Raw genomic sequence first — 26,239 nt, 5'->3', positions numbered from 1 at the left:
TTCCAGTATAAATACGTTTTACAAGTTGTTTTTAATTCGAGAAATTTTAATGTTTACCATGTTTTATTGAATTTAAAAAAATTTATTTCAAACAATTCTAGTGTAGTTTGTGTATTTTCAGGTTGCAAAATTTAGCATACTTTTTCATCAAAAATAAAATTAAGTTCAGGGCCAAATCAGTTTTTTTTGCAATTCAGTGCTAATTCAATTATCCGGACGCTCACTTGTCTGTACTTCGAGAAGAAAGTTCACAGCATTTTTAATATTAAACACGGATATTTTGTGTCATACAAATATTTAAGATTTCATGCTGTAAGAAAGTTATTTTATAAAGTCTGAAATATAGTATAAGTACTGTAAAATTACTTTGTTTAAAATTAGTTTAGTTATCAAAAACTTTTGTATGTATGGTTAATCAGTTTTTAAAGTATTTTTAAACAATGTAATTTAAAATATGATTAAGAGCATTTCATTTAAACTTTTAAAGTTTATTTAATAGTTGATTACATACCAAGTTTTTTTTTAGAAAATCAATGTGTTTTATGTTTGATTTTTAATTCACACTAAAGTTGCTTATTGGATCACTTTTTGCTTAAGATAAAGTGTATGAAAATTTCTATTGATAAGTTGTATAATTTTGACACACCTAACATACCAGGATTTAGAAATTAAAAACACACAAAAAAAACGAATAACACTAATCATTGAAAATAAACTAGAAGTTTGTAAAATAATAAAAATCAATGTGCCAAAGTCTTTAATAATGAAGCAGTTCAGCATAGGCACGTCGACTTACTTTGTACAACATTTTGAAAAGTGTAGCTTTTTTTATTCTTATTGCATAAGATACAGCAGTAGTATTATTTTGTTAAAAAAAGATTTTGATTACTTATCCGGACATGTAACAGTAAAATATTGCCTAACATTTTCGGATAAGTGAATAAGAACTGAATTGGCAAAATTTCAGTTAAAATACTTGAAAATTTGTGAATTAATATTAAGTTAAGTTCTTTTTTGTTATAGATTTTGAATTTTTTACTCAATAAAATGTTGTTTCATAGTAAAAAGTAACTTTATATAAAATCAAGGCAATGTTGAAAAAAATCAGGGTTGTTTGTCAGTGCAAATAATTTAAGAATAAGTTTTGACGAATTTAAAACTTTAAATTTAATTAATGTCCATTCGGGACCAGATAGGACCACCTTAATCAAAATTCGTAACGGGCACAAATCTTTTTTTTTCAAATAAAGTTTTGGTCAGATTCAAATATGATTTTGGTTAAATTTTGGCAAGTTGTAGACAGATCTGGTGTTAGAATCCATTAAAACACTAGTACGAGTGCTTGAAAATGTCTGAGATTCAAATCGTAATTTGGGAATCAAATAATTATTCAGTCTATGTAACTTTGTTTTAAAACAAAAGTTATTAGACTTGAATTGGTAGCTTTAAAAATGCATTTGCTTTATGTTCTTTTATACTAAAAATTTAGTTTGTTTTAAACTTTAAAATTTTCAGTAGTTAAGTTGTTTTAATACTAAATAATTGAATGAGCTAACGTGCTGAATGCGAAATGTCTGTAGAATGGTTAAATGAATTCAATTTCGGACAACTGGAATTGTTATGATAAATGTTCAGTTTCTATTAAGTTTGTTGAAGTGGAGCATCTGCTTCACCTAACCAGACGCCCCTGCTGTAATTTATTTGTCGGTCTAGTTAAACGGTCAGCCAAATGCGGCTCACGAACGGTAAATCTGCGTCTTGCAAGCCCCTTTTTACTTTGAATAGAATGCGGCCTTCGAAATAAAAACCCGTGGCCCGCCGAACAAAATATTTTTAGTTGCTTTTTTTTCGGTAAATTGATGTTATTAATTATTTTTTCTTTTAAGTCACTGAAAAAAGTTTATAAACTGTTAGAAAAATTTACTACTAGGGCTTAAAAATGTGAAAAAGACATACTGACTTTATTGCAGTATTTTTTCTCAGTTTAGATAAGAACTTTCTTTTTTCAACAGCAACTGGTGAACTAAAAATAATATTTTAAAGTGTTTGGATTCAGTAAGTTTTTTATGAAATAAATGTTAAATAAATTAGCTAAATGCAAAAGTTTTATATTTCGTACAAAATTAATGCACAGTAATGAATATAAGTTTGTTTTCTGTAAGACTTAGGTGTTTTTTGAATATAATTTGTACCTAAGTTTTTATAACAGATATTTCCACTATGTACTATAATTAAATGTACACAAAAAATTTAAAATATCATAACAAAAAGACATAAGCTAAAATTGTTTGTTTTTTGATTTTGAGTCGTTTTGATTTTTTACATAAGATTTCTATGTACTTTTAACTAACTTTTATGAACACTAAGGTGCTTATGAATACGGTGGCGGAACCTTTGAGTTTTCAGCTAATTTTTTTAAAGAATAAATGTTATAAAACACCACGTGTAAAATTTAAGGTGATTTAAGATACTTTTATCTTGGCGGAACTCGATTTAAAAAAAAACCACCCCAATGCAAACTGTATAGGACCCAAAAAATGCAACTTTAGAGTTTTTAGTTGGTTTTTATTTACATGTGGTAATTATCACATAAACACATGTGCCTAATTTAAAACGCGTTAAAGAAAGTTTTATGGTGGCACTATTTGAGTTAAAAAAAAACTTAGTTGAATTCTTTTATTTCTAAAATCTACGACTTGGTTTTAATCATCAGGCTGAATTTTTTGCTTTGAAGTTTGGGAAAGAAAACTTATAATGTATGACTTTTTAAACTTGCAGTTTTGGTTTTTTATTTGTAAAACTATAAGTCCTGAAGGTGCTATGAATTAAAATAATATTTATACTAACTGTATACATATAAGTTCAAAAAATGCACACTGGCTTTAAAGACAACTGCATATAAGCCTGAAAACTTTTATTGAAGTATTACAATAAATCCATGCTGATTTAAGCTAGCTTTTAATCACTATTACTAATTTTACTTTTTCTTAAAAGAAAGTAACTCTGATCCTTATAAACTTGAAAAGCAATTTAAACATACTTTTCTACATTTAAACTTTATTTTACACAACAACATTGTACTTATCATTGCTTTGCTTTGTAAAAATGTATACGAAACTAAATTTACTAAGAATAAGAATATATATTAACACAGTATAAACGGCCTGTTTTTATGTTTACATTCTTTCAAATGGTTAAAAATCGCACAAAAAATCAAAGAAAATTTTATATTTATTATGCATACGCCATAGTTATCACACAGAAAAAACGAGCTTTCACAAAGTAAACCAGTAAAAAAAATGATAAAAAACAAACGTAAAAGCTATTTATTTCTATGGTTAAAACTTATACACTTATAAGTTTGTTTTATCTGTATTATTATGTTAAAACGATTTTTGTTTAGTTTAACTGTTTAATAGATTTAGTATTTAATAAATTTTTTTAGTGTTGCTATAAAGTTAGATTTCAGACTTGTGTAAAATTTTGTAAAAATCAAGCTAGCTAATACTTGTTTTGTTTTTTTTTTAAAGACTCTGGCTGTTTTACTAGTCTTAGTTAAAGTAAATTAACAAAATTAGTTTTCAACTGATTAGTTATTAGGAGTATAAAACAAATCATGCTTTTATCTTTTTTTACTTAATAAAGCATTAATATTTTGTCATAGGGTTGCCAGGTAGTGTTAAATGTATTAAGTTTTCAAAACGGTAAATAAATAATTAATACTCAAGTATATAAATCAAAGTAAATTTTAGTTAAATAAGTATGTAAAATTAAAAAAAAGCCTTCTGTCATTTAAAATAATGATGTTAATAAAAATAAGACCTTCGATAAAACTAAAATAATTTTCTGTTGTGTGTGACTAAAACAAAAACCTAAAGATTAACAAAATGTGGCTAAAACTAAAAATCGACCCTCGAAGATTTTGAAACTTTAAATTTGGCCCGCGAGCACCAATTACCTGCCGACCCCTGATTTAGATAATACTTGTAAAAATTTCAAAAAGTGCAGTATTGAAAATTGGACTTAAAAAAAATGGCTTTTTTAAGAATTTCAATTGGAAATAATTTAAAATTAAATTAGTTAAAGTATTTTGTTGTGTCTAATTAGTTTTTAAATATTATTAAATATTGTGTTTTTTATGATGAGCTATAAAAGGTTTTACATATATTTCCATAGTAATTTGTGCTCAAAAAAACTTTGTTTTTAATTAAGTTTGTAAAGTTTTTGTAAATTTTACATTAATTTTTGTAATGAATTTAGTTGTTCCATAATGAAAAACCTTAATCTGAATATAATTTTTAATTTCTAGGTGTTTTTATAAAATTTGTTCTTTAAAGGTAATCTTACACTACAGTTGATATTACAACTTTAAAAAATTAGTCTATGCTCTATTGTATTAATTTCAAACATCAGAACTGTACATACTACATACTCTCACCTTTGGCTAGAATAATTCACAAGAAAGTATATAAATGTGAACAATGAATACTTTTTAAAACCTTAAATTTCCCTAAATTATAACTTCTAAATACTTATTATTCTAAGAAGTAACATGTGTAAAGGGAAGATTTTATAAGGAGTGTTAAGTTAGCTTGAATAAATTTAAAAAAAAAGTCCATCTAATTATTTTCCTTATCTTAATAACTAATTAAAAACTTTTTTTTAAAGAACGGCCCTTTGTCTAAAAACTAAAAAAAAATCCATTGTATTGGGTTTTTTTTTTTGAGTGGGGTCCCTTGGAAAAAATTGTTTTTTTTTAATAATTTTGTTATATTTTATTAGTTTGAGTGGAAAAAAAATATATATTTTTAAATCTTTTTAATAATATGTGTAAAAAGGGCTATAATTTATTTTTTTACTTACTGCCAATATTTTGCACAATTTGGCCTTAATAGATTTTTTTTAATGATTTTACTTTTTACTGATTTATATTTTATGAGTTTGAGTTCATAATTCATAAAATTCATAAAAAAACCAATTAAGGCCAAATTGTACAAAATGTTGACAGTTAGTAAAAAAAAAAGTTATAGCCATTTATACACATATTATTAAGAAGATTTAAAAAAAAAAAATTTTTTTTTTACTCAAACTCATAAAATAAAAAAAAATATAAAAAAATCCAATTTTTTCAAAGGTTCCCCACTCAAAAAACTAAACACCAATCCAATGGATTTTTTTTTTAAATTTTTAGACAAAGAACTGTTCTCTAGAATAAAAAAAAAGTTTTTAATTAGAAATTAAGATAAGGAAAACAATTAGATCCAAAGTTTGGACATTTAAAAAAAATATTCAAGCTAACTTTACACTCGTGATTTTATAAATCAATCTAAATACTTTTTTACAGAAGCAAGTTTTTCTTGAATAATTTTGTTGACAGTTTTCTGAAATAACAGAATGAAGGTATTTCTCACAGGTAAGTTTTATAAAAAAAGATAGCTCAAAATGTTTGCTCATTATGAAAATGAGTTGTGGATGCCAAGTATTGAGTTTTATCTGAATATAATTTTAGAAGTGTACAATGTACATTATAAAACAGCCTAACATAAAAACTACATCTAACAAAAAACCTCCAATTCAATTTTGTTGTTTTATTAACAATAAAATCTCAGAATAGTTTATTAACTTGAAGTTATTTATTTTTTATTTCTTTTTATTATTTACTTTTGTTTGAACAAGTTTAATTTAATATTTTCTGCTATATTTTTGATACAATTTTTTTTTGTGAGGTTTCAAAATTGTTACAAAATTGACAAAATGAGTTATTTCTTTAGTTAGCTGTATTACTTTTTTTATGTGAAATTTAACATCTTTAACTTCAATTATCTCTGAGAGTGACCTACCTAGTTAAAGTAATATTTTTATAAATAAAGTCTTAGTAGCTTATAGTAGGCTGTGTAAACTAATGATTTAAAATTTTCTATTTCATTAATTTAGTTTTATTTTACAACATTTAAAATTTATTATAAAATAATGAGTTATGATAATAAAATTACATCAAAATGTTGTGTTTATATTTTTTAATGCACTAAATTAATATTAATATATAAAAAAGTTTTACTGAAGTCAAAACTATGGATAAAATACATACCCATGAGATAAAGATCATAATTACTTTTGTGGTTGTATTTAAGTTATTTGCCACTTTTTTTGGTGCACAACATAGTTTAATTTTGTATTATCTAGGAATTTTACATACTAAGTATCTGAAAAGAATTTATTTGTTTAAAATTTTTTGACAAGTTTATTTTTAAGGTTTAATAAAGGAGGTATAGTTAAAAGTTGTTTAATACTATATGTTAAAAGTTATATGTGCTAAAAAATGACTATCAATTTTTAAACTTATTTCAATAATACCTTTCTTTAACAGTTTTTATGTTTGAGTGAGTTTGATAAGTTTTATTTAAAACACAATCACAACTTAAGTTATATTAACTACCAATAAAATGTTTAACATTATGTTGGGTTTGTAGAGAAGTAACTTAATATCTGGGGTACCACACACTGGACAAGTTTAATGATTTTTAAAAGCACAAGATAACTCTGTATAGATTTCTTTTTTTTTTTAGCTAGTTTTTTAACTTTGGTTGTGACAACCCTAAGTTAGTTAACATTAATTTTAATTGTTGTTTTATACTTAAAAAGTTTTTAGATTCAATTACATAGTACTTATTTTTAAATAAATTTCATATTTTTGAAACCACATAATCTTCACCAATAATTATTCTAAAGTTAAACAATTACTTATTTTATAACTGTATGATAAATTCATAAAATTATGAAAAATAAATATTAAAATAATTTATACAAAAAATTTAAATTTTTTGATATTGTTTTTTAAAATAGAACAAAAAACATTTAAGTTGACAGTAGTAGAACCTTATCACAATGATTTTATAACCGAAAAATAAGTAACTATTTAAAACCAGCAATCATTATATAGAATAGTACAAACTTATTTATTAAAGTTTATAAAGTTAGCATTAGAAATTGCAAACAACAATTTTGGTATGACTATTTGAGTAATTATGCTTTGCAAACCTGATCATATTGATTGTACTATTTTATTGTACCATTTATATTTTTTTTTAACTATATTACTTTTACTTTTTCTAAATAGTTTTATCATTTTAAATATTTCAATAAAGCACTTACTAAAGTTTTTGGATATTTAGTGTAAAAAAAAAGAAGAAATGGACTTTCATTGATTTTTGAAGTTTCTGAAAAAGCTAACAATTTAAAAGTTGAGTTTGCTAGGTTTGTATGAAATTTTTTTAAATTTCATTGTCTCACAATAAATCAAGTATTTTATGATTATAATAGCTTTTTTCTAGCCAAAACAGCTTTAATACAAGGACTACACCATGCCTTTGAACAAATGTTTGTACTATAAACAAAATTATAATTCAAATCAATATTTAAACAGTCTTGGCTCTTCCTAAACTGTTTAAAGTTGACTAAAAAGTTATTCTATTTGGTATGGTGGATTTACCAGAAAAAAAAAGTTTTTGCAAGCCTTCATTGTTAAAAATTATTCATTTAAGATCAACTAAATTAAAAATTATAATCATAGTATAAAAACTAAGATGAAAAAATTGAAAACTAATTTGTAAAAAACCTTTAGTAAACACTACTGTGCACTGAAGTCAAATTAGTGCAAATTTCAAAATATTTATTTTAAAATATAATTTTGGTTAAAAAATTTGTCCTGGGCCATCCGTTGCCATTCTATTATAAATTCCAAGACAATTTTACAACAAGAGAACTCTTTTTTAACGTAATAGATACAAATAAATTAAAAGTTCTTATATACAAGGTTGCCACTTTACCTGGAAAAATCTGGAATTTGACAATTTAGGCAAAAAAAAACTGGAACTTGAGAAATTTTGAAAAAGTCTTAGAATTTTTACAATTTTCACATGTTCAGTAGTAATTATCAATCATCAAAAAAATTTTTTTATTAAAAAACATATTTAAAGTAGCTTTACAGTATCTTTTCAATGTTCTTATACTATTTAAAACAGTTTCTTACCTTAAACTTAACTTTAAACTAAAAATAGACCCAAAAATGTATACTTTTAAAACCTGGAAGAAGTTATGAAAACCTGAAATTTTATTTTGAAAAAGCAAGTGGCAACCCTGTATATATAGGCAATTTTTAAAAAGTAGTTAGTACAAGTGTTGTCAGAATGCTATTGCTGGATGAAAACTGAACACTCAATACTTAACAAATATTAGTTTGTCTTAAATTAAAATGTAACATTCGAGTAATTAATATTTAAATAAAGCTATTAGATTTAACAAGTATGGTCATTAATCAGTACTGTTTTTTGTTTTAGATTTATAAAAAGTTTTCCAAATTACTTAAAAATGGACCAAAGTTTAAGAAAACGCAAACTATCTGAAGATCGGTCTGAAGGAGATGAGGTAAAAATTAAAAAGTCTAAAAGTTTTCTTCAAGTGCTTGCTAAATATGACAAACCATCTGGAGACAAGCAAATAATTAATAAATTGAGAAAACAAGGTGTAAAATTAGTTGATGCAAAACTGCTAGAATTGTTGATGGAATATTTTTATACTGGTGAGAAAGTGCTTAAGAAAACAATAATTTTACAATATTAAGAAAAATGAAAGTGTTTTAAGTGATATTGCATGTTTTAATATTATTTAGAAATTTATGAATAACTTATTAACTTTATTTTTGTTAATAAAACTTCTTTAGGTTGAATAAAAGATTATACCATGTTTTAAAACTTTTTTGTCTTTGTCTTGTTTTCTTGGATGAACTATTTTTTAGTTAATTGAAATTCTCTCATTGATCTAACAAAAAACATGTCTTTATGTTATAAATTTTTATACTCAGCTGTTGTTTTTAACTAATTAGACCAATCTTTTTGTCTTAAAACTAAACTTTGTTTCAAAACATTTTACTTTTTATTTAAACTTTAACTATTTTTATCACATCATACCTATCAAAGTCTTTTTATGTTCGTTAAAAGTTTCAAGTTCTACTTTAAAGCATTTAACAAGTTAATTTTTATCGATTACAGGTCTTCTAAGATTGAACGACAACAACTTAGTGCCGGTGATTCGGGCCTCCAAAATTTTGTGCTCGGACCACTTGCAAGAAATCTGCTTCAAGTTCATCAAGCAGAGGATCAACCTCAGAACGGCTCTCTTCTACCTCCACCTCTCCTACAAGTACTGCCTCTTTGCCGCCAAACGCTTCGTTCTAAACTTCATCGGTCGCTGCTTCGAGCAAGTCGTCAAAGACGAGAAGTTTCTGAAGCTCGACGCGGACCTGGTGGAGGAGATTCTCTCTCATCCCGAGCTGAGCGTGACGTCCGAGATGCAGGTCTGCCTGGCGGCCGAGTCCTGGGTGAATTATAATCCGCAGCAGAGGTCCGAGTTCGCCGCAAAGCTGGTTTCAACCGCGCGTCTGCCTCTGCTCTCCAAAGAAGCAGTCAACGATCTCACGGAGAGAGAAAACTTTGCGAATTGCAGGAAAGCGGTAGAAAATGCAAAAGACGAAGCGAACTTTCCTCAGCGCTACTGCAGCGATGAAAACTTCTACTTGTACGTTTGCGGAGGAGTAATAAAGAACCGGCTTACTAGGAACTCGCAAATAATGAAGGCAAACGACCTCAAACGCAAGACGCAGACCCTGCCCCTCATGACAACGCCCCGCCGCAACGCAACAGCGCTCCAAGTGGCGGGTGAAGTTTACCTGATGGGCGGCTACGACGAGCAGGACCAACCAGTGAAGACCGTGGACGTTTACAATGTGGCAAAGAACAGGTTGAGTAGAATAAGTAAATATGATATTAAAAAACACTTTTTGTTTTTTTCATGTTTATAACCAGTTATCAAAACGAAATAAATTGTGTATTTTTACAGTAAAATTTTATCGGAACAGGTGGAGGCAGGTTTTAGGGGTCAAGATTGAAAACGAAAAATTCTGCGCGTGCGCCTTCATGGGAAAGATTTTCATTTTCGGCGGGGTGCACCGCAAAAAGTGCCCTGTGCACGGCGACAAGTGCAGTGTTGAGCACTGCAACAAGTGCAAGGTGCACCGCAACAAGCGCAGGGTGAAGATCCTCGACCCGCAGACGAGGAAGGTGACTAAAGGCAAGAACATGAGGAAGTACGCGACCCGCTCCGCGTGCGCGGTGTACCGTGACCGAATCGTCGTTTCTGGCGGTTTTCAAAGCGCGCGAACGTGCGCCTCGTACGACCCGATCGCCAACAAGTGGGGGAAGTTCCCGTCGATGAGAAAGGAGAGGTACGACCACGGATCAGTGGCGGTGGGGCAGCGGCTGTACATGGTCGGGGGGTTCCTGCACGACAGCATTGAGTTTTACGATTTCGACGCCGGCTGCTTCAATGCGGTGGTTGGAAATCGGCCAGAATGTCTGCAGCTGCTCATGTGCAAAGTGTTGAGTGTTGGCGGGAAAATTTTCGTGTTAAATGATAATTCGAGCAAGCTGTTTTGTTATGACGCGGTTAAAAACGAGTGGGAGGTATTCGGTGGTGGTGGTTGCGTTACAGAAAATTTGAGAGACTTTTGTTGCGTTAAAGTTGCAAATGTTTAAAATTTTTAGCATTTATATTTGGTTTTAGCAGTTTAAAAGTTGCAATTTTTAAGCTTATGCACATTTTTAGGTGTTGTGAACGTTATCAAGTTGAAGTTTGTTTTTTGCCTAATACTCATTTGACTTTTGAAAATATGTTACGTTGCAAATGATTTAAATAGCTTTTGTCTGTTTGTTTCGCATGTTTATTTTGTTCGATATCTAAATCATTTAAAATTTTTTTGTTGATTTTTGAACAATTTTTGTTGATGAACTTTTACAATTTTGTGGATTACATGTTATTTAGCTATGTATGTTTAGCTTTAAAATATATACAAGCGTTTTTTGTAATTAATTATACATATCTTTTACTAGAGAATGTTGATAAAGTGTTTGAGTTTTACGATGTATGGTAAAAATATACAAACAAATGCATATATTTGTTTTGATTTTCTTTTTTGAATGTGTTCCAGCTTTCATTTATTGAAAGCACTTATTTACTTATGTAACTGAATAAATAAAACTAGTTATTTAGTTTACTTTAGTCTCAATAAAAATAAGTCATTTGAATTTATTGTTAGGAAACTAAACAAGGAGAGCAAAATATTCTAAAAATAACATTTAAAATAGAGTTACAGTTTTTAAATTTTTAGAGTTTTTCTTTGTACATTAAGCAATAAAAAGTTTTTTTGAATGACTTTTTTACGTTCACTATATACTTTTTATGTTTGTTCTAAAGGAACATCAGTATTTTATTTTATAACCATTTTTTTGTATTACTGGCTTTAAAAGAAATATGTATTCTAACATTTAATTTTCATTACACCGATTCACTTTATTATGTTAACTAACATTTGCTTTTTCATTACAATTTCTACCTAGGCAAATAATTGATTCCTGTCTTTTGGAGTAATAGAATTTATATATACATCCCGATTGAGTGCTAGAAGTTCTTACATTTAATATTAAGTGGTTTAAAAATATAGAACAAACTTAGTGGGAGCGGGTCAGAATGACACAGCGACAAAATGACACGGTCGTCAAATAGACACGGTGCGTCACTTTGGCACAGCGACAAAATGACACAGTGCGTCACCTTGGCACAGTGCGTCAGTTTGGCACGGAGGGTCACTTTGGCACGGCGACAAAATGACACGGTGCGTCACTTTGGCCCAGAGGGTCACTTTGGCACGGCGACAAGATGACACGGTGCGTCACTTTGGCACAGAGACAAAATGACACGGTCCGTCACCTTGGCACGGTGCGTCACTTTGGCACAGAGGGTCACTTTGGCACGGCGACAAAATGACACGGTGCGTCACTTTGGCACAGAGGGTCACTTTGGCACGGCGACAAAATGACACGAAGCGTCACTATGGCACAGAGGGTCACTTTGGCACAGCGACAAAACGACACGGTGCGTCACTTTAACACGGAGGGTCACTTTGGCACAGCGACTAAACGACACGGTGCGTCACTTTGGCACAGAGGGTCACTTTGGCACAGCGACAAAATGACATGGTGCGTCACTTTGGCACAGAGGGTCACTTTGGCACAGCGACAAAATGACACGGTGCGTCACTTTGGCGCAGCGACAAAATGACACGGAGGGTCACTTTAGCACAGCGACAAAATGACACGGTGGTTAATAAGGGAGGAAACGATTTGTTGTGAAACTTCAATCTTTATTGGTATGGACAACGATCTTATTTTTCTAGGAAACTTTTCGGTTTCCTGTCTTCTAACCGGTTTTGTAGAATCAGCAACAATCACATTGATTAACTTTAAAAACAAAGACCGCAGGAATTTTTGATCGTGACTTCATAAAATAAAGTGAAACACGTAATGTTTATACCTTCTATTCTCATCGTCGTACTTATAAAAAACATGCTCGTTTTTAAGCAATAGCAAGGTGTTAGCCGTGCTTAAAAGCTGTGCTTAATAAACAACAACTAGTTGTTTATACCAAACAACGTTCACAAAGATACAAAAGCAGCAATTTTTTTAACAAAATACGACTGCCAAAATTAACGAAAATTTATTTTTGATTACTTTCGAATGGAAAATCTCAAACACAGTTTAGTACTAGAACTTGAAACGAGTAATAAAAATTAGAAAATGACTTGCAATTTTACGACTAAAAAGATAAAAACTCATATAAACATAGTATTTAAACTTCAGTAACATTCTGATTTAAAAAATACAATCTTCATTTTAGATCAATCATTCAGTACATCAAAACAATAAACTAGTAGATGTAAATACAGAGGAAAATTTGTTTTATAAACTAAAACTCAGACGTTATCGAAAGCAACTTTTCTGCTGTTGTAGTTCTTAATTCTAATGCGGTTCTTATTTTACGTTTTTATGCTTAAAAAAATTAATACTTGCGCTATTTTGGCGACTTAATAGGTTGCAAGATTAAAAATTGAAAATTAAACATTATTTTCATAACAGAGTTAACACAAAACCGAGTTTTTTAAAACTTCGTAATAAAACTCAAGAATATAAAGTAGAAGAAATGTTTTACACGCAAAATAAAATCTGCTTTTACTTTATCAGTATGAAATTTATTTACTGATTTTGTATTAAATATAAATGCAATTAAATCCTATATGCAATAAAATACTATAATATCTGTCATACTCTAAGTTTAATTTTTTATATTATAGACTAAAAAGTTTTGTAAAAATAAAAAAGACTTAAAGTATTAACTTTAATAGAATGGCTGCAGCTTTAATTAGAAGGCTGCAGCAGCAATGTTGTATGTATAACCACTTCTAGTGATTTTTTTTTAAAGTGATAAATAAATAAATGCGCATGAATGGTTGCATCAGACTCTTAATTTTCTCTCAACTGTTCATAATACTATTTTTAACTTTTTCTTAAATTTAGGCTCCAGGTCCGTTTATTTTAATTATTTGCTTTCAGACAAGTTTATTATATATTTTCAATATAGAGTTTTAAGTAAACATCCTAACTTATTAATTTTTGTTAAATATAAATATATATACATATTTAATATAAATGGCTAGTTACTACAAAAGCAGCTTAACTCTGTATTTTTAAAAACTACAGTTAAAACACGCATGACTTATTCTTACTACGAAATAACTCTGTATTAATTTAAATCTTAGTTATTTTTTTAAACAATTCCTGATAATAATTAAGCTTAACAACAAAAAATACTAAATTTTATTTATTACAAAATATGAAAAGTCGTGAAACGTAAAAAACAAACTTAAGAAATTTATGTTTTTATACTATGACTTAAATTTTAAAGCAATGTAACATATATAGTTTCAAATGTATCAAGCTACTATAGTTTGGAAAAAGAATAATAAATTTTTTGTTTAACTAATTACTATCAAAATTTTACAATTAAAAGTTATATTACTGAAGAAGTTTAGTTTTGCATATAAGTTTGTTAATCCATGCTATCGTGACGCACCGTGTCATTTAGTCGCTGTGCCAAAGTGAAGCACCATGTCATTTTGACGCTGTGCCAAAGTGACGCACTGTGTCATTTTGTCGCTGAGCCAAAGTGACCCTCCGTGCCAAAGTGACGCACCGTGTCGTTTTGTCGCTGTGCCAAAGTGACCCTCTGTGCCAAAGTGACGTACCGTGTCATTTTGTCGCTGTGCCAAAATGACGCACCGTGCCTAAGTGACGCACCATGTCATTTTGTCGCTGTGCCAAAGTGACCCTCCGTGCCAAAGTGACGCACCGTGTCGCTTTGTCGCTGTGCCAAAGTGACCCTCTGTGCCAAAGTGACGCACCGTGTCATTTTGTCGCTGTGCCAAAGTGACCCTCTGTGCCAAAGTGACGCACCGTGTCATTTTGTCGCTGTGCCAAAGTGACGCACCATGTCATTTAGTCACCGTGCCAAAGTGACCCTCCGTGCCAAAGTGACACACCGTGCCAAGGTGACGCACCGTGTCATTTTGTCGCTGTGCCAAAGTGACGCACTGTGCCAGAGTGACGCACCGTGTCATTTTGTCGCTGTGCCAAAGTGACGCACCGTGTCATTTTGTCGCCGTGCCAAAGTGACCCTCCGTGTCGAAGTGACGCACCGTGCCAAAGTGACGCACCGTGTCATTTTGTCGCTGTGTCATTCTGACACCCACCCAACTTAGTTACTACTTGCATTTAAAAAATTTGATGAAATCAAAAAGTTTTAATTGAAGTAAAAAAGAATCTAAGTACATACTAGTATAGTATTTTCAAAATAATTTCGTAGATAAAATTTCGATTTAAAATCTTAAAACATTTTTACTGATTTTTTATTTATATAGTAAAAAAATCCAAACAGCCGGCTATAACGCTTTTCTCATAAAAACGTTGATGCTTAGTTAAACACTAAACTGTGAAGATAAGTATCCATTTTATTTATACAAAAAGTTGTAGTTTCTAAAAAACTAAATACTCTTTTTAAAGTTTGAAAATTACCTTTATAAAACTAGTTACTAAACTAATACGATATACGAAGTGTCAAAATAATTGAGTATTTGTATGTAAGATAACAATTGTAAAAAAAAAAAAAAAAAAACTGAAATATTAATATTGTTTATTGAACGACAAAAAAGGCGCTCAACATAGTTGGTTCTAGGACGTGGTGTACAAAAAGACATTTTAGTTATCGATTCGTAAATCACTTGGATATAGTTTAACGTCTTATAAAAATATTGTACAAACAAAAATCATTAAAAAAGTTAAATGCTTTTTGTAGTTTTTGTTTAAAGTAACCTTCTGCGAATCTACGTTCACATCAAAAGTGCATATTTAAATGAAAGGTAGCGAATATACCTACTATGCTATTGGCTTTTTCCTGATAATGCATTAAATGAAACAGTTTGAGGACTGTTTATATTATTAATTCTATAAAATTAAATTAAACTTGTACAATATTAAAATTTTTTTCATTGTTAATACTTTAAAAAAAAATTTTTGAGAATTTTTTAACGCGTAACCAAACGAGTGCATAGGTTTTCGAGATGTTACTTTAAGTAAAAAATTAAGATGAGACTTGACTTTTTTTATGATTGTTTTGAACATTTAAAAAAGATAAGTACTATAAATATAGATAATGTGCAATGAGACAAGCCAATCAAAGTTTAGCAAATGTATTTGTTTATTTAACTACCGAGCTATAACTAGAAAAAAGTATTCCCTTTTTTAGTAGCAAAATGAAACAAAGTATCTAAACTAAAACTAACAAAACCAAAATAGAAGCTTTTTTGTGTTAAAATTTCATTTATACATTTAGTTGCATATAAGAAAACAAACTTTTATTACAGCTATTAAGAAGTTCCAAAAGAACTTACACTAAGTATAAAATCGAACGAAGTTAGACTGTTCATTTGTTTGAGATTGTAAAAGAGTAAACATGTAAAAAAATAAATATACAAAATGAGATTAAGTAAGTATTTTCAATGTTTTGTAAGTATTTTAATGTTTAATTAAACTTAAGACGGGTTTTTAATTGGTAATTAACTTTAATTTGGAAATGTACAACTTTTATCAAAAAGTAAACAATAATAAACTCCGGACCAGACATATTAAAATGCTAAGAGTTACTATGGTAATTCAGCAATGATGCTTATAAACTTTGGTTTGTTTTAAGTTAGTAATTTCACGCTTAAGTACACAAAGCAGTGCTTTTTAACATGTTTGCTCCGGACCCTTATAAGGTAAATATTTTCACTTTCGTAACTCGTGCTGAAGTAAGTTCAAACATCCACTTTAAGCCTCGTTGTTTAATTAAACAATAATGTTCAGTATTTTAAAACAGTTGTTTTGGTACTTTCAACAAACTGATCAATACTGATATTTTTTTACATCTGAAGGTAGCTTGTAATTGAATCAAACAGAAAGTTATCTCGATAAATCGTTCTGAAGCGAGTTAGAAATTCGAGTAAAGCAGTCACTTAACGTATAACAACGTAAAACTACCTGGGTAGACCAGCAGTAGTTTGTTTTGATATCAAACAGACAAAAAACATAATTCGGAGATAGTTATCATACTTCTATCTATGGCACACAAGTTGCCAAATAATATAGACAGAAATTTACTACGGAACTTTTAACCATTTGAAAAAAAATACTAGTTTTCGTGAAGTTTTAAACGATTGTGGGCTACCGATGTTGGTGGCTCAACATCTAAAGCCTCAGTTGGGTCAGGGTGACTTACTGTGGGCAGATAGTCAACCTGACCTTTTTGTTCATACTTCTCATTTAAATTATTGTAGTTGGACATAATAACTATAAACTACTTAATGCTACTTTATATAAATCAGACAAGACAGTTTTGAGTGATGAATCTTTTATATAAAACACAACAAGAAATAATAGCATATACAAAACTATAAATTACTATGACAAACTTTTTAGAAATTACAACCTATTTAAATCTATTTAAAATACTTTAAACAATAAACTAAAAATTGAATAAAACTTTTAGTAAAGAAGAAACTGTAAAAGAATAAACTATTAACTATAAACCTGGCTTAAATATTTAAACAATTAAATACCAGTTAAAATATTCACTTTTAACACAAAACAATACTTACAATACACAATCACAAAACAAGTTCAATATGTTGTTGCTTCCAGCTGCCACCAAACTAACTGACTGTCACGCCTTGACGCCCCGTTGCATCAGTATTTAGTTTCAACATTATATCAGATGACTCTCATTGGCTTGTGCATTGAAGCGTATCTGACTCTCTAACACAATGACAATGCAAGGAACTTTGCACTGTCATTACACGATTTTAAAAGTGAAGCTTCTTTCTCTACAAGAATGTCAACTTGCACCAAAGTGCGAATTGCACTTTTATAAAAATCTATAAAATGTCTCGTTTTCTATTCGCACTCGACTTTTAATACTGTTTCGCTACAATACAACTGTTTATTTTTATTTCTCCGACTAAAAAAAGCAATGCTTACATTTTTTCGTAATCTAAAAAATAAATTTTATTTCTAGTTCCATTTTTAGCTCAATTATTTTAGTGTAAATGATAATTCAATAAAAAAATAAAACTTCTATCACACATTTGTTTTAAGCTTCTCTCTTTACAATTTTTTTGAATAACTTATCTACCTTTGCTAAACTTAAATTAAATCTTAAGAAGACTAAAGTTGTATTTGGCAGAAATTATTAGATAATTATTAATAAGGTATACATAAATTACACTATTTATAAGTTATACAACTAAAAACAAACTAACTAATTAGAAGTCATACAAAACATTAGTTAATAGTTTAAATTTATTTTAAACTAGCCGTTAGTATAATGATTGTTACACATGTCATTTTAGTTGAAATCTGTCTTTAAAAATCAGGATTCTTCATAGAAAACTGTCTCAAGTTCATTTTGACGATTAAAAAAGAAGTTTTATTTTTTCTGATAAACGACTGAAGCTGAAAAGTATAGTGCCGTAGATAAATCTTTAGTTTCTTTACTGGTTCCATTTTAATTCCTTTTTTCTTAAACCGAGTGTAGGATAACCGAATAAATTTAGAAGTCAAACAAAAATAGTGTGTTGTTTTACAATATAGTAATGATTTATTTAAAAACATTTTACTTAGGTTGACAGCCAAAAGTGTGCTAATAAAGATTATTTTTATAAGTTTGAATGTTCTTCCTATTATTTTTCCAGCACTTAAAAAGAACATATCGATTTTTGAATTTTATTTTCCTTATTTTCGCCTTCGCAGCTGAGTGTAAACACTCTGCTTGATTGTTTCTTAAACTTCAAAAGTTTATTTGGACCGCTGTTAGTTTTATTAACTTTCTTTAGCTTTTCAGCATTAGATGCAAATTATATTGGTTCTAACTAGACTTGGCTATTTAAAATAACACCGCTTATGAAAAAAAAATTCAAATGTTTTTATTTTCTTTTAGTATAAAGACGAACTAGTATACATCATCTATCAACACTTTTTTGATAAATTTAAGATAGGTGATTTTTTTGTTTGTGATATTAAAAATTTTTGAAATCTATTTTATAGTGTCTCAAGAATTTATATCAAAGTTTATATTTTTGTATTCAAACAACCTTTATCAAGTAAAAGATCATATAAGTAATTAAGAATAATTCGTACAAGTTCTTTTTCTACAAATTAAAAAGATTTCTAGTAGGTTTCAAATCAAAAAAATAGTTAGAATTACTGAAGTTTTGTATCAGGTTTCAACCATACCTTAACTAAGTTGAAAGTTTTTAAAAAACGTTTTGGTGATTTCTTAGCCTATTAAAAAATGTTATCAAGTTTTAACAATAAAAAAAACACAGTAATAACTTTAAATAGATTAAAAGAATTGAAGTTTGCACAAGTAGTTGGGTGTTCATAATGATTTTATTATAAAACCTATATTTTTTATTACTATATGAACATGAATAAATTTTTTTTATAAATTTAAAAATAATGTGGGAGTAAATGTTTTGTTTAAGCTACTATTTTGTCAAGTTACAGTTTTAATAGTTTTATAAACTGTGGTTACAGATCCTTTGATTTTACGATATTCAGTTTGTTAGATATTAAAAAATTATGTTCAACTACATAAAAAACTAAAATAGTCAAATAAAAATGTAATTAATTTGTAATAATCAAATTAAGTACATTAATTTACAAAAACTAATGTTAACTTTTTTCATTACTAACTTTTGTACTTAAAGTTAAAAAACATATATTTTTTTTAATTTAACTTACAAAAAAGAAAGTTTAACTAAAGTTGCTCTAGATGAATTTCAAGACTTAGTTAAGTTTAAACTAAACTCTTTGTCCATCAGTAAACTTAAAAAATGGTATTTAATTTCAAAGGACTTGGCAAAAAATTGAGTGATCAGTTTCCTGCTTTGTATCAAAATAGATATTGTGATCAGGAAGAATTTAGTATTGGTGTGATTAGTGAAGACAACTGTAGCGAAGATGTATCTAGTGATAAACCTCTTGTGCTGGACAATTTTGATGCTAAAATGTATCTTTGCAGTATACCTAAGTCGATATGGGAATGTAAAACTGTTTCTTGTGGTTCTGACATCTATGTATTCGGTGAATTTGAAGATCACATTTCGACAGTCTTTAAAATGTATTTGTCTTCCACAAAAACCTGGAAAAAATGTCCTTTATCAAAAGAAGTAAATATACGTTTTATGTGTTCTTTCATGCAAAAGTTGTTTATTATTATAGGATACAAAATTCCTTCTATGTTTTATGACATAAAGGCTAACAAATGGACTTCTATTGCAACTGTGATGGAAAGTAGAAACTGTGCGGCCTGTACAGTTTTTGATGGTAAAATTGTTATTTCTGGAGGTTTAAGAAAAAAAAGGATTCAAAACGAAGTAAATGCAAACGGTTATACGAATAATAGGTTAGGTTTTCGGCTTAAAGGTTTAAATTCTATTGAAATCTATGACTTTCATGAGAACAAATGGTCTTACTTACCTAGCATGTTATCATCAAGAAATAATCACTCTGTAGTTAGTATCGGTAATAAAATGTTTATGATTGGAGGTAGTAGAGACTATTCTGAAGTGTTTGATAGCATCACAAGAAAGTTCACGTATATTAAAACTCTTCCAAAATGGGTAAGAACACCTTTAATTAATTTTCAAATTCGATTTATCAGTTCATACCAGGTAGTAAACATTGGTTACAAAATTTATTTACTTCAAAGAGAAAACGATAAAGTCAAATTACACAGTTATGATGTCAAAAACGAGATTTCTAGCTTCAAAACTACGATGGAGATGAAAAGTTTCAAGAAAATAAGCTACACCAAGGTCCCCAATATTTAAATGTATGACATTTACTCTAAGTTTTTTGTGTGAATCACAAGTTTAGTTATGACGTATGTTTACTCAATTTTTGTATACTAATGAAGCTTGTTTTTTGCCTTTTTTAGAATCTGACTATGTTTGTTTATATATAATATTTTCTTTTGTCACCACCTTTAATAAACAAACTGCTTATTTATATTTTTATTATAAATATAAGAAATTACATTATTGTTACGTCTTTTAACCATGAAGTCTTTATTCAGTTACAAAAGCTCTTTATTTTTTCATATATGTTAAAACTTTTAAGAGCTTTTATTTATACAAACAAAAAATTTGAATATAAATCACTCCTTTTCAAAAAAAGTTTAAAAATTAATTTCGTTTAGCGCATCCTCAGAAAAATCTCGCTAAAAACTTTAATAGTATAGTGTTATTTTCGTTATTTACAATGATTTGAAAAGTATACTAAAAATAGTTACGTCATAGAGTATAAAAGTCTTTTTTTAAAAGTTTAAATTAGAATTTAGTTGTAATAAGCTAATTTGTAGTAATTTATAAGACAAAATTGCTGAAACAATAACATTAAAAATAATAGAAATTTTTACCTGAAACCAAATTAAATAAAAAGAACATAACAAAATACGACAAAAACGACAACAATAATACTACTAAAAACACACTATTACAAAGTTTTTATATTGTAAAAATCTCCTTGTTTGCAAATTTTCGGCTCGCGAGTTCTAAAAAACAAAGATTCTAGAACTGAGAGATGGTAGTTGTTTCTAGCTCGGGATAGGATTTTGAACCTACTATCAGGGTAGCTCTCAGCACAACCAGGGTTGTTGAGGATGTGCTGATGAATAGATGACTGTTTACCTTTAGGCTTCACGTCGTCATTAAAATTAAATCTTTTTAAATTTTTCTTGACATGCTGCTCTCGCCTGCCGTGGAAACGTTGAGACGTTCGACCTTTAAATAATTTAATTACACTACAATATTAATAGTTTTTAGCAAGATTATTCTGAGGTTGCGCTAAACGAAATTAATTAATAAACTTTTATTTGAAAATGAGTGACTTATGTTTAAATTTCTTAGTTAAAACCAGTACCAAAACCAAACTTTTTGAGACGGCAAACTGTTGTCCTAAAAACACAAATCTGCGGCCTATAACCTTCTTTTTAGCTATAAATATACTTTCATAAAGAAAGTAAAAGTATTTCTGTAATAACAACATACAGTTACACTTTTAATATAATAAAAAGTAGTCAGTATTTTTTTTTTTGAATAAAGATATTTACAGGCTACTAAATTTTTTTTTGCACAGCAGCGGCCTTAAGAATACTTTTTTTCACACAATGAAGTCCGGAACTGAGTTTTTAATAAAAAAATCATTTAACTTATAAAAGGCTGCTAATCACTAACTTAAAGTCATAGCTTTGCACAGCGGGCCAGTAACTCGACAGAGGAAAAAGTAGTTGATTTTTTTTTTCATTTAAAGCAAACATCTTAGCGCATTTAAAACTTCAAACCAATTTAGATAGGTCCGTTTACAACAAAAGTTATGCCAGCTAGCGCTAGACGAATTAAAGGATTTTTGCAGAGGTAAAAAAAGTCTTAAAAATAAAAAACATGTCAAAGGAAAACTTTAAAAAGAATAGTTTTATATAAAAAAAAATAATTTTTTTATAGCTTATCAAAGGTAATTTAAAGTCTTTTTCTTTAAGCTTTAATTTAAAATTTTTCAAAATAATTAAAAATTACATTAGAAATAGCAAAAAAAAAAAACATATTTATTTCACTATTTTTTGCAGTTAATACACTATAGATTTTATAGTTAACATCTTCTCCTGAAAGTCTGAATATGCAGTATATAATTTAAAAAAGCCTTGAATTTTTTAGATTAAAGTAAAAATTAATTCAGCATTCAAAGATAATACTTTAGTCATTTAACTAAACTGACTAAGCTATTTAATTAAGGGCATAAGAAGGGGGTAGAGTTGGTATTATTTTGTAAAGTTTCAGCTAAGCTACAAGTCGCTATTCGAACATTTTTACAAGTTTTAAATGATTTTGAGATATAGCCGGTCAAAGTCGGAGAATACAATAGATTCCTTAAGGGAGGAGAAAACTGAAAAGGTAAATAAGTAGAAATGACAAAAAATCTACTTTTACCTAAAAGATGTATACCTAAAATTAGTCGAAAGTGTTTCTTGCACTAATTATAAAAACTGTCAAAACAAACTTTTGAAAAAGTCAAACATAAAACATCTGTGATAAAAAAAAAAAACAGTTTTTATTACTGTTTAATGGTATACCTTTTTTTATCTTTAATAGCCAAAAAACCCTAAAGTTTTGTTTTGAAGTCAGAATCAACTTTTTAATACCTGAAAAATGTTATAAACTAGACATTAGACAATACTAAGGCTGGCTAGTACAGTAATTAAGAACTTTAGTATGAAATAAAATGTATTTAAAAAAATATTTTACTACAGTTCAAGTTATGCCATAAATAATAAAATAGATTAGTTTAACAAAAAATAAATTTAGCATTTTTAAGTAAACTTTGTTCAATTTGAAATGTAAATATTAAGCTTAGTTTTTGGTTGTACCAAACCTCCACACCCTCTTTGTTGTTTGTACTGTTTTGTATTACTAGTTTCACTTGTTGTTCCCTTTCAGTAGAATATTGAATAAAACAAAGTCATCCAACCAGAACGTTTTAATACATTATTCAAATAAACTATTATGACAGTAGAGTTTGTATTGAGATCTGGATTAAAGTTAAGTCAGCCTATTTTAAGAAATGCATATTTATTAACTGTTGTATGTTTATTCTTAGAGTTTTGTTTAAGCATTACTTTTATTGTTCTAAGTCTTTTTTATTTCGTTTTTATATTTATTAGTTCATAATAGTTAAAGTTTTAAAGTGTTTTTCACTCAAACTTAAATTATTACTAGGTTTAAAAATTCAATTTTTTTTATAAAATAACTTATGAATTTCAAATAAACACCTAACCATACATTAAATTCTTATTTAACAATGTTTTTTTTATTTCCACATTACCATGTATAACATTTATAGACGTGTTTCAACATGTTATTGTTTTCTTAATTTTTCATCAATTTTGAAACTAAATAGTAATTATTTCACTTTTTATTTTCCTAAAATTGTCTCATAGTTAGGTTACTCAGGCAATTTAGGCTAATTCTAGTTGTTTTTTTAAAGTTCAGGCCTAGTCATGGTTATTTTTTTTTTCTTAAAGTTTAAGGGTAGTTTGATTTTGTTTATTTTTAAGCAGGTGTATGAGATTTCTTGCAAGTTTATAGTAGTCAAAAAATATCATTTCAAACAAAGAGTAAACAGTTATGTTCATAAAACTAGTTTTTACAATCATAAAGTTTGAATACAACTAATAAGAAACTCTACTTAAAAGTTTTTAAGTTTATAATTCCATTTATCATCTTAAAAAATTGAAAGTATTACATTTGTTTTTATTTACAGAGACGTTTAAGTAACAATTTACCATTTTTTAATATAATAAGTTACTTAAAAATCTTATCAAGTTAACAAGTAGCAGTTAGCCATTAGTGTCTAATTACAGTTTTACTTTTCGTGAGAAAATCTTATAAAACTTAGGTTATATTATTCTATAAACTTTGTTCATTTTTATTTCTTAAGTATGTTGAACAAGGTAGTATATAGTGTAAAGTTGTTTATATTGAAAGTTAACTTTTTGTTTTATAACTTTTATAGTTTTCTAAATTTTTTCGATATTTTGTAAAACTTTTAGAACTATACACTAATTTCTTGTGTAGTCAACAAAAATTCTAGTTAAAGAATCTTTATTTTTAACTTTGTTACTATAAAAGAAGAACCTTGTAAAAATTGATTCATCAACAAAATAACAAAAGTAAAATAGGGTTAAATAACAAAAGTATATTAAACAAAATATTTTCGGTTTTATAACTAAATTCTAAACAATTTTAATGTTATTTTTATTGTTAATATTATACGACTTTTTTTGGCTAATTGTAACAAATATTAGTATAATTTTCCAAAGTAACTTTGTAGAATTGTTTTAAAAGTTTAACGCTAATTCATAACTATTCAGACTAATTTGAACTTTCTAGGATATTTTTGAAAAACTCGGACTCGATCAAAATAAATTATCCTTTTAAAGTTAAAATGAGATCGTATAGTTAAGTGCCATCTGATCTTCCATGGATGACTTAAAGAGAAAACATTTAACAACAAAAAAGAAAAAACAAAATAAAGCAGCTAAAAAGGAAACAGGTTGGTTTGAACAAACCGAAGAGAAGTAGATGCTGACCAGCCGTGCGGTGGAAAAACAAACAATTTTCACAACATTCCTGGTGTTTCAAGGAGGCGATGTTTGAATTTTAAAGAACGTTTGAGATAGTTGTTGGAAGAACCAGTTGAAATAAAAGAAAGTTTAAAATGCGATTGACAAAAAGATGGCGATTACCGCAAGACGGAGAATTGCTAGTAAAAAAGAAAGCCAAAAAGTACAGGGAAAAATGAATATTGAAAACTGATCACGATGAAGATGAATTAGCTTGTTTTAATTATTCTTTAACAAGATCTTTTACGTTTGTTAGACAATTTGGAGGAGAATTACAAGAAACTAGTTGCAAGTCACAAGATTGAGGTCAGATATTTTGTCTGAAATACATTAAAAAGAAAATTGTGAGTCAAGTACTTTCACACAAAACAATAAAAACTTTGATTAAACTGCAAAGAATGAGTTACAAAAAGATTCGAATAGTTCTTGGAACTACTATAGGAAAAATGGAGTTACTATAAACTGATAGACTATTTTTTAAATTATGAACTTTAGTTTTTTTAATATGACTCAACCATTGATACTCTATTATACATTTACTTTTGTTACAAAAAAAGAAAAAATACTAGAAAACTAGTTTTCTTCTTTTATTTATAATTTATATGTTTATACAATACTTGTATGTCTAATAAAAAACATGTTTATGTGGTTACACGTTGTTTTTGACTTGATAAATTGTAAATTGATTGAACCATTTAAACAAGTTTTAAAACAATGCTTTGTTTTTAATAAACTATTTTACAAGTTTTTAATCAGAATGCTTGAAGAAAATTGCTTTTTACGCACATATATATGATTTTATTCATTACAGAAAACAAAAGAATACTGTGAAATAAAAACAATGGTAATAAAAATTAAGATTGGAATCTTACAGACTATTGGGGTAGGTGTCAGAAAAGCACAGCGTCACTTTAGCACGGGGTGACACTTCAGCACGGTGTGACACTTTAGCACGGGGTCACACTTTAGCACGGTGTGACACTTAAGCACGGGGTGACACTTTAGCACGGTGTGACACTTTAGCACGGGGTGACACTTTAGCACGGTGTGACACTTTAGCACGGCGTCACTTTAGCACGGAGTGGCACTTTAGCACGGAGTGACACTTTAGCACGGCGTCACTTTAGCACGGAGTGTCACTTTAGCACGGGATGACACTTTAGCACGGCGTCACTTTAGCACGGAGTGTCACTTTAGCACGGGATGACACTTTAGCACGGCGTCTCTTTAGCACGCGGTGACACTTTAGCACGGCGTCACTTTAGCACGGAGTGTCACTTTAGCACGGTGTGACACTTTAGCACGGAGTGTCACTTTAGCACGGTTTCACTTTAGCACGGGGTGATACTTTAACACGGAGTGTAACTTTATCACTGATTGATTCTTTTGCACAAAATGATTCTTAAGTGACGCCGTGCTAAAGTGTCACCCCGTGCTAAAGTGTCACACCGTGCTAAAGTGACACCGTGCTAAAGTGTCACCCCGTGCTAAAGTGACACTCCGTGCTTAAGTGACGCCGTGC

The 26,239-nt window shown here is 28.7% G+C and overlaps 1 protein-coding gene across 1 annotated transcript; it reads left to right on the top strand.

Moving 5' to 3' along the window:
- The first annotated feature begins 8,367 nt into the window (after positions 1-8,367).
- LOC145833530 (kelch-like protein 7) lies at positions 8,368-10,589 on the top strand. Its single transcript, XM_082940701.1, has 3 exons — positions 8,368-8,578; positions 9,048-9,795; positions 9,914-10,589. Exons 1-3 carry the CDS (start codon positions 8,368-8,370, stop codon positions 10,587-10,589), a joined length of 1,635 nt encoding a protein of 544 aa, XP_082796827.1.
- The last annotated feature ends 15,650 nt before the right edge of the window (positions 10,590-26,239 follow it).

Source organism: Thalia democratica, chromosome 4, assembly GCF_965202585.1.
Source record: "Thalia democratica chromosome 4, ktThaDemo2.hap1.1, whole genome shotgun sequence".
In the NCBI taxonomy this organism is placed as follows: domain Eukaryota; kingdom Metazoa; phylum Chordata; class Thaliacea; order Salpida; family Salpidae; genus Thalia; species Thalia democratica.
The sequence above is the reverse complement of the archived record's forward strand: the minus strand, read 5'-3'. Positions and strand labels throughout refer to the sequence as shown.

Bases quoted from the DNA above. Each gene is read 5' to 3' on its own strand.
- LOC145833530 (XM_082940701.1), top strand. From the start codon at position 8,368: ATGGACCAAAGTTTAAGAAAACGCAAACTATCTGAAGATCGGTCTGAA. The intron at 8,579-9,047 runs GTGAGAAAGTGC...TATCGATTACAG, and splicing joins GATGGAATATTTTTATACTG to GTCTTCTAAGATTGAACGAC. The intron at 9,796-9,913 runs GTTGAGTAGAAT...TTATCGGAACAG, and splicing joins TACAATGTGGCAAAGAACAG to GTGGAGGCAGGTTTTAGGGG.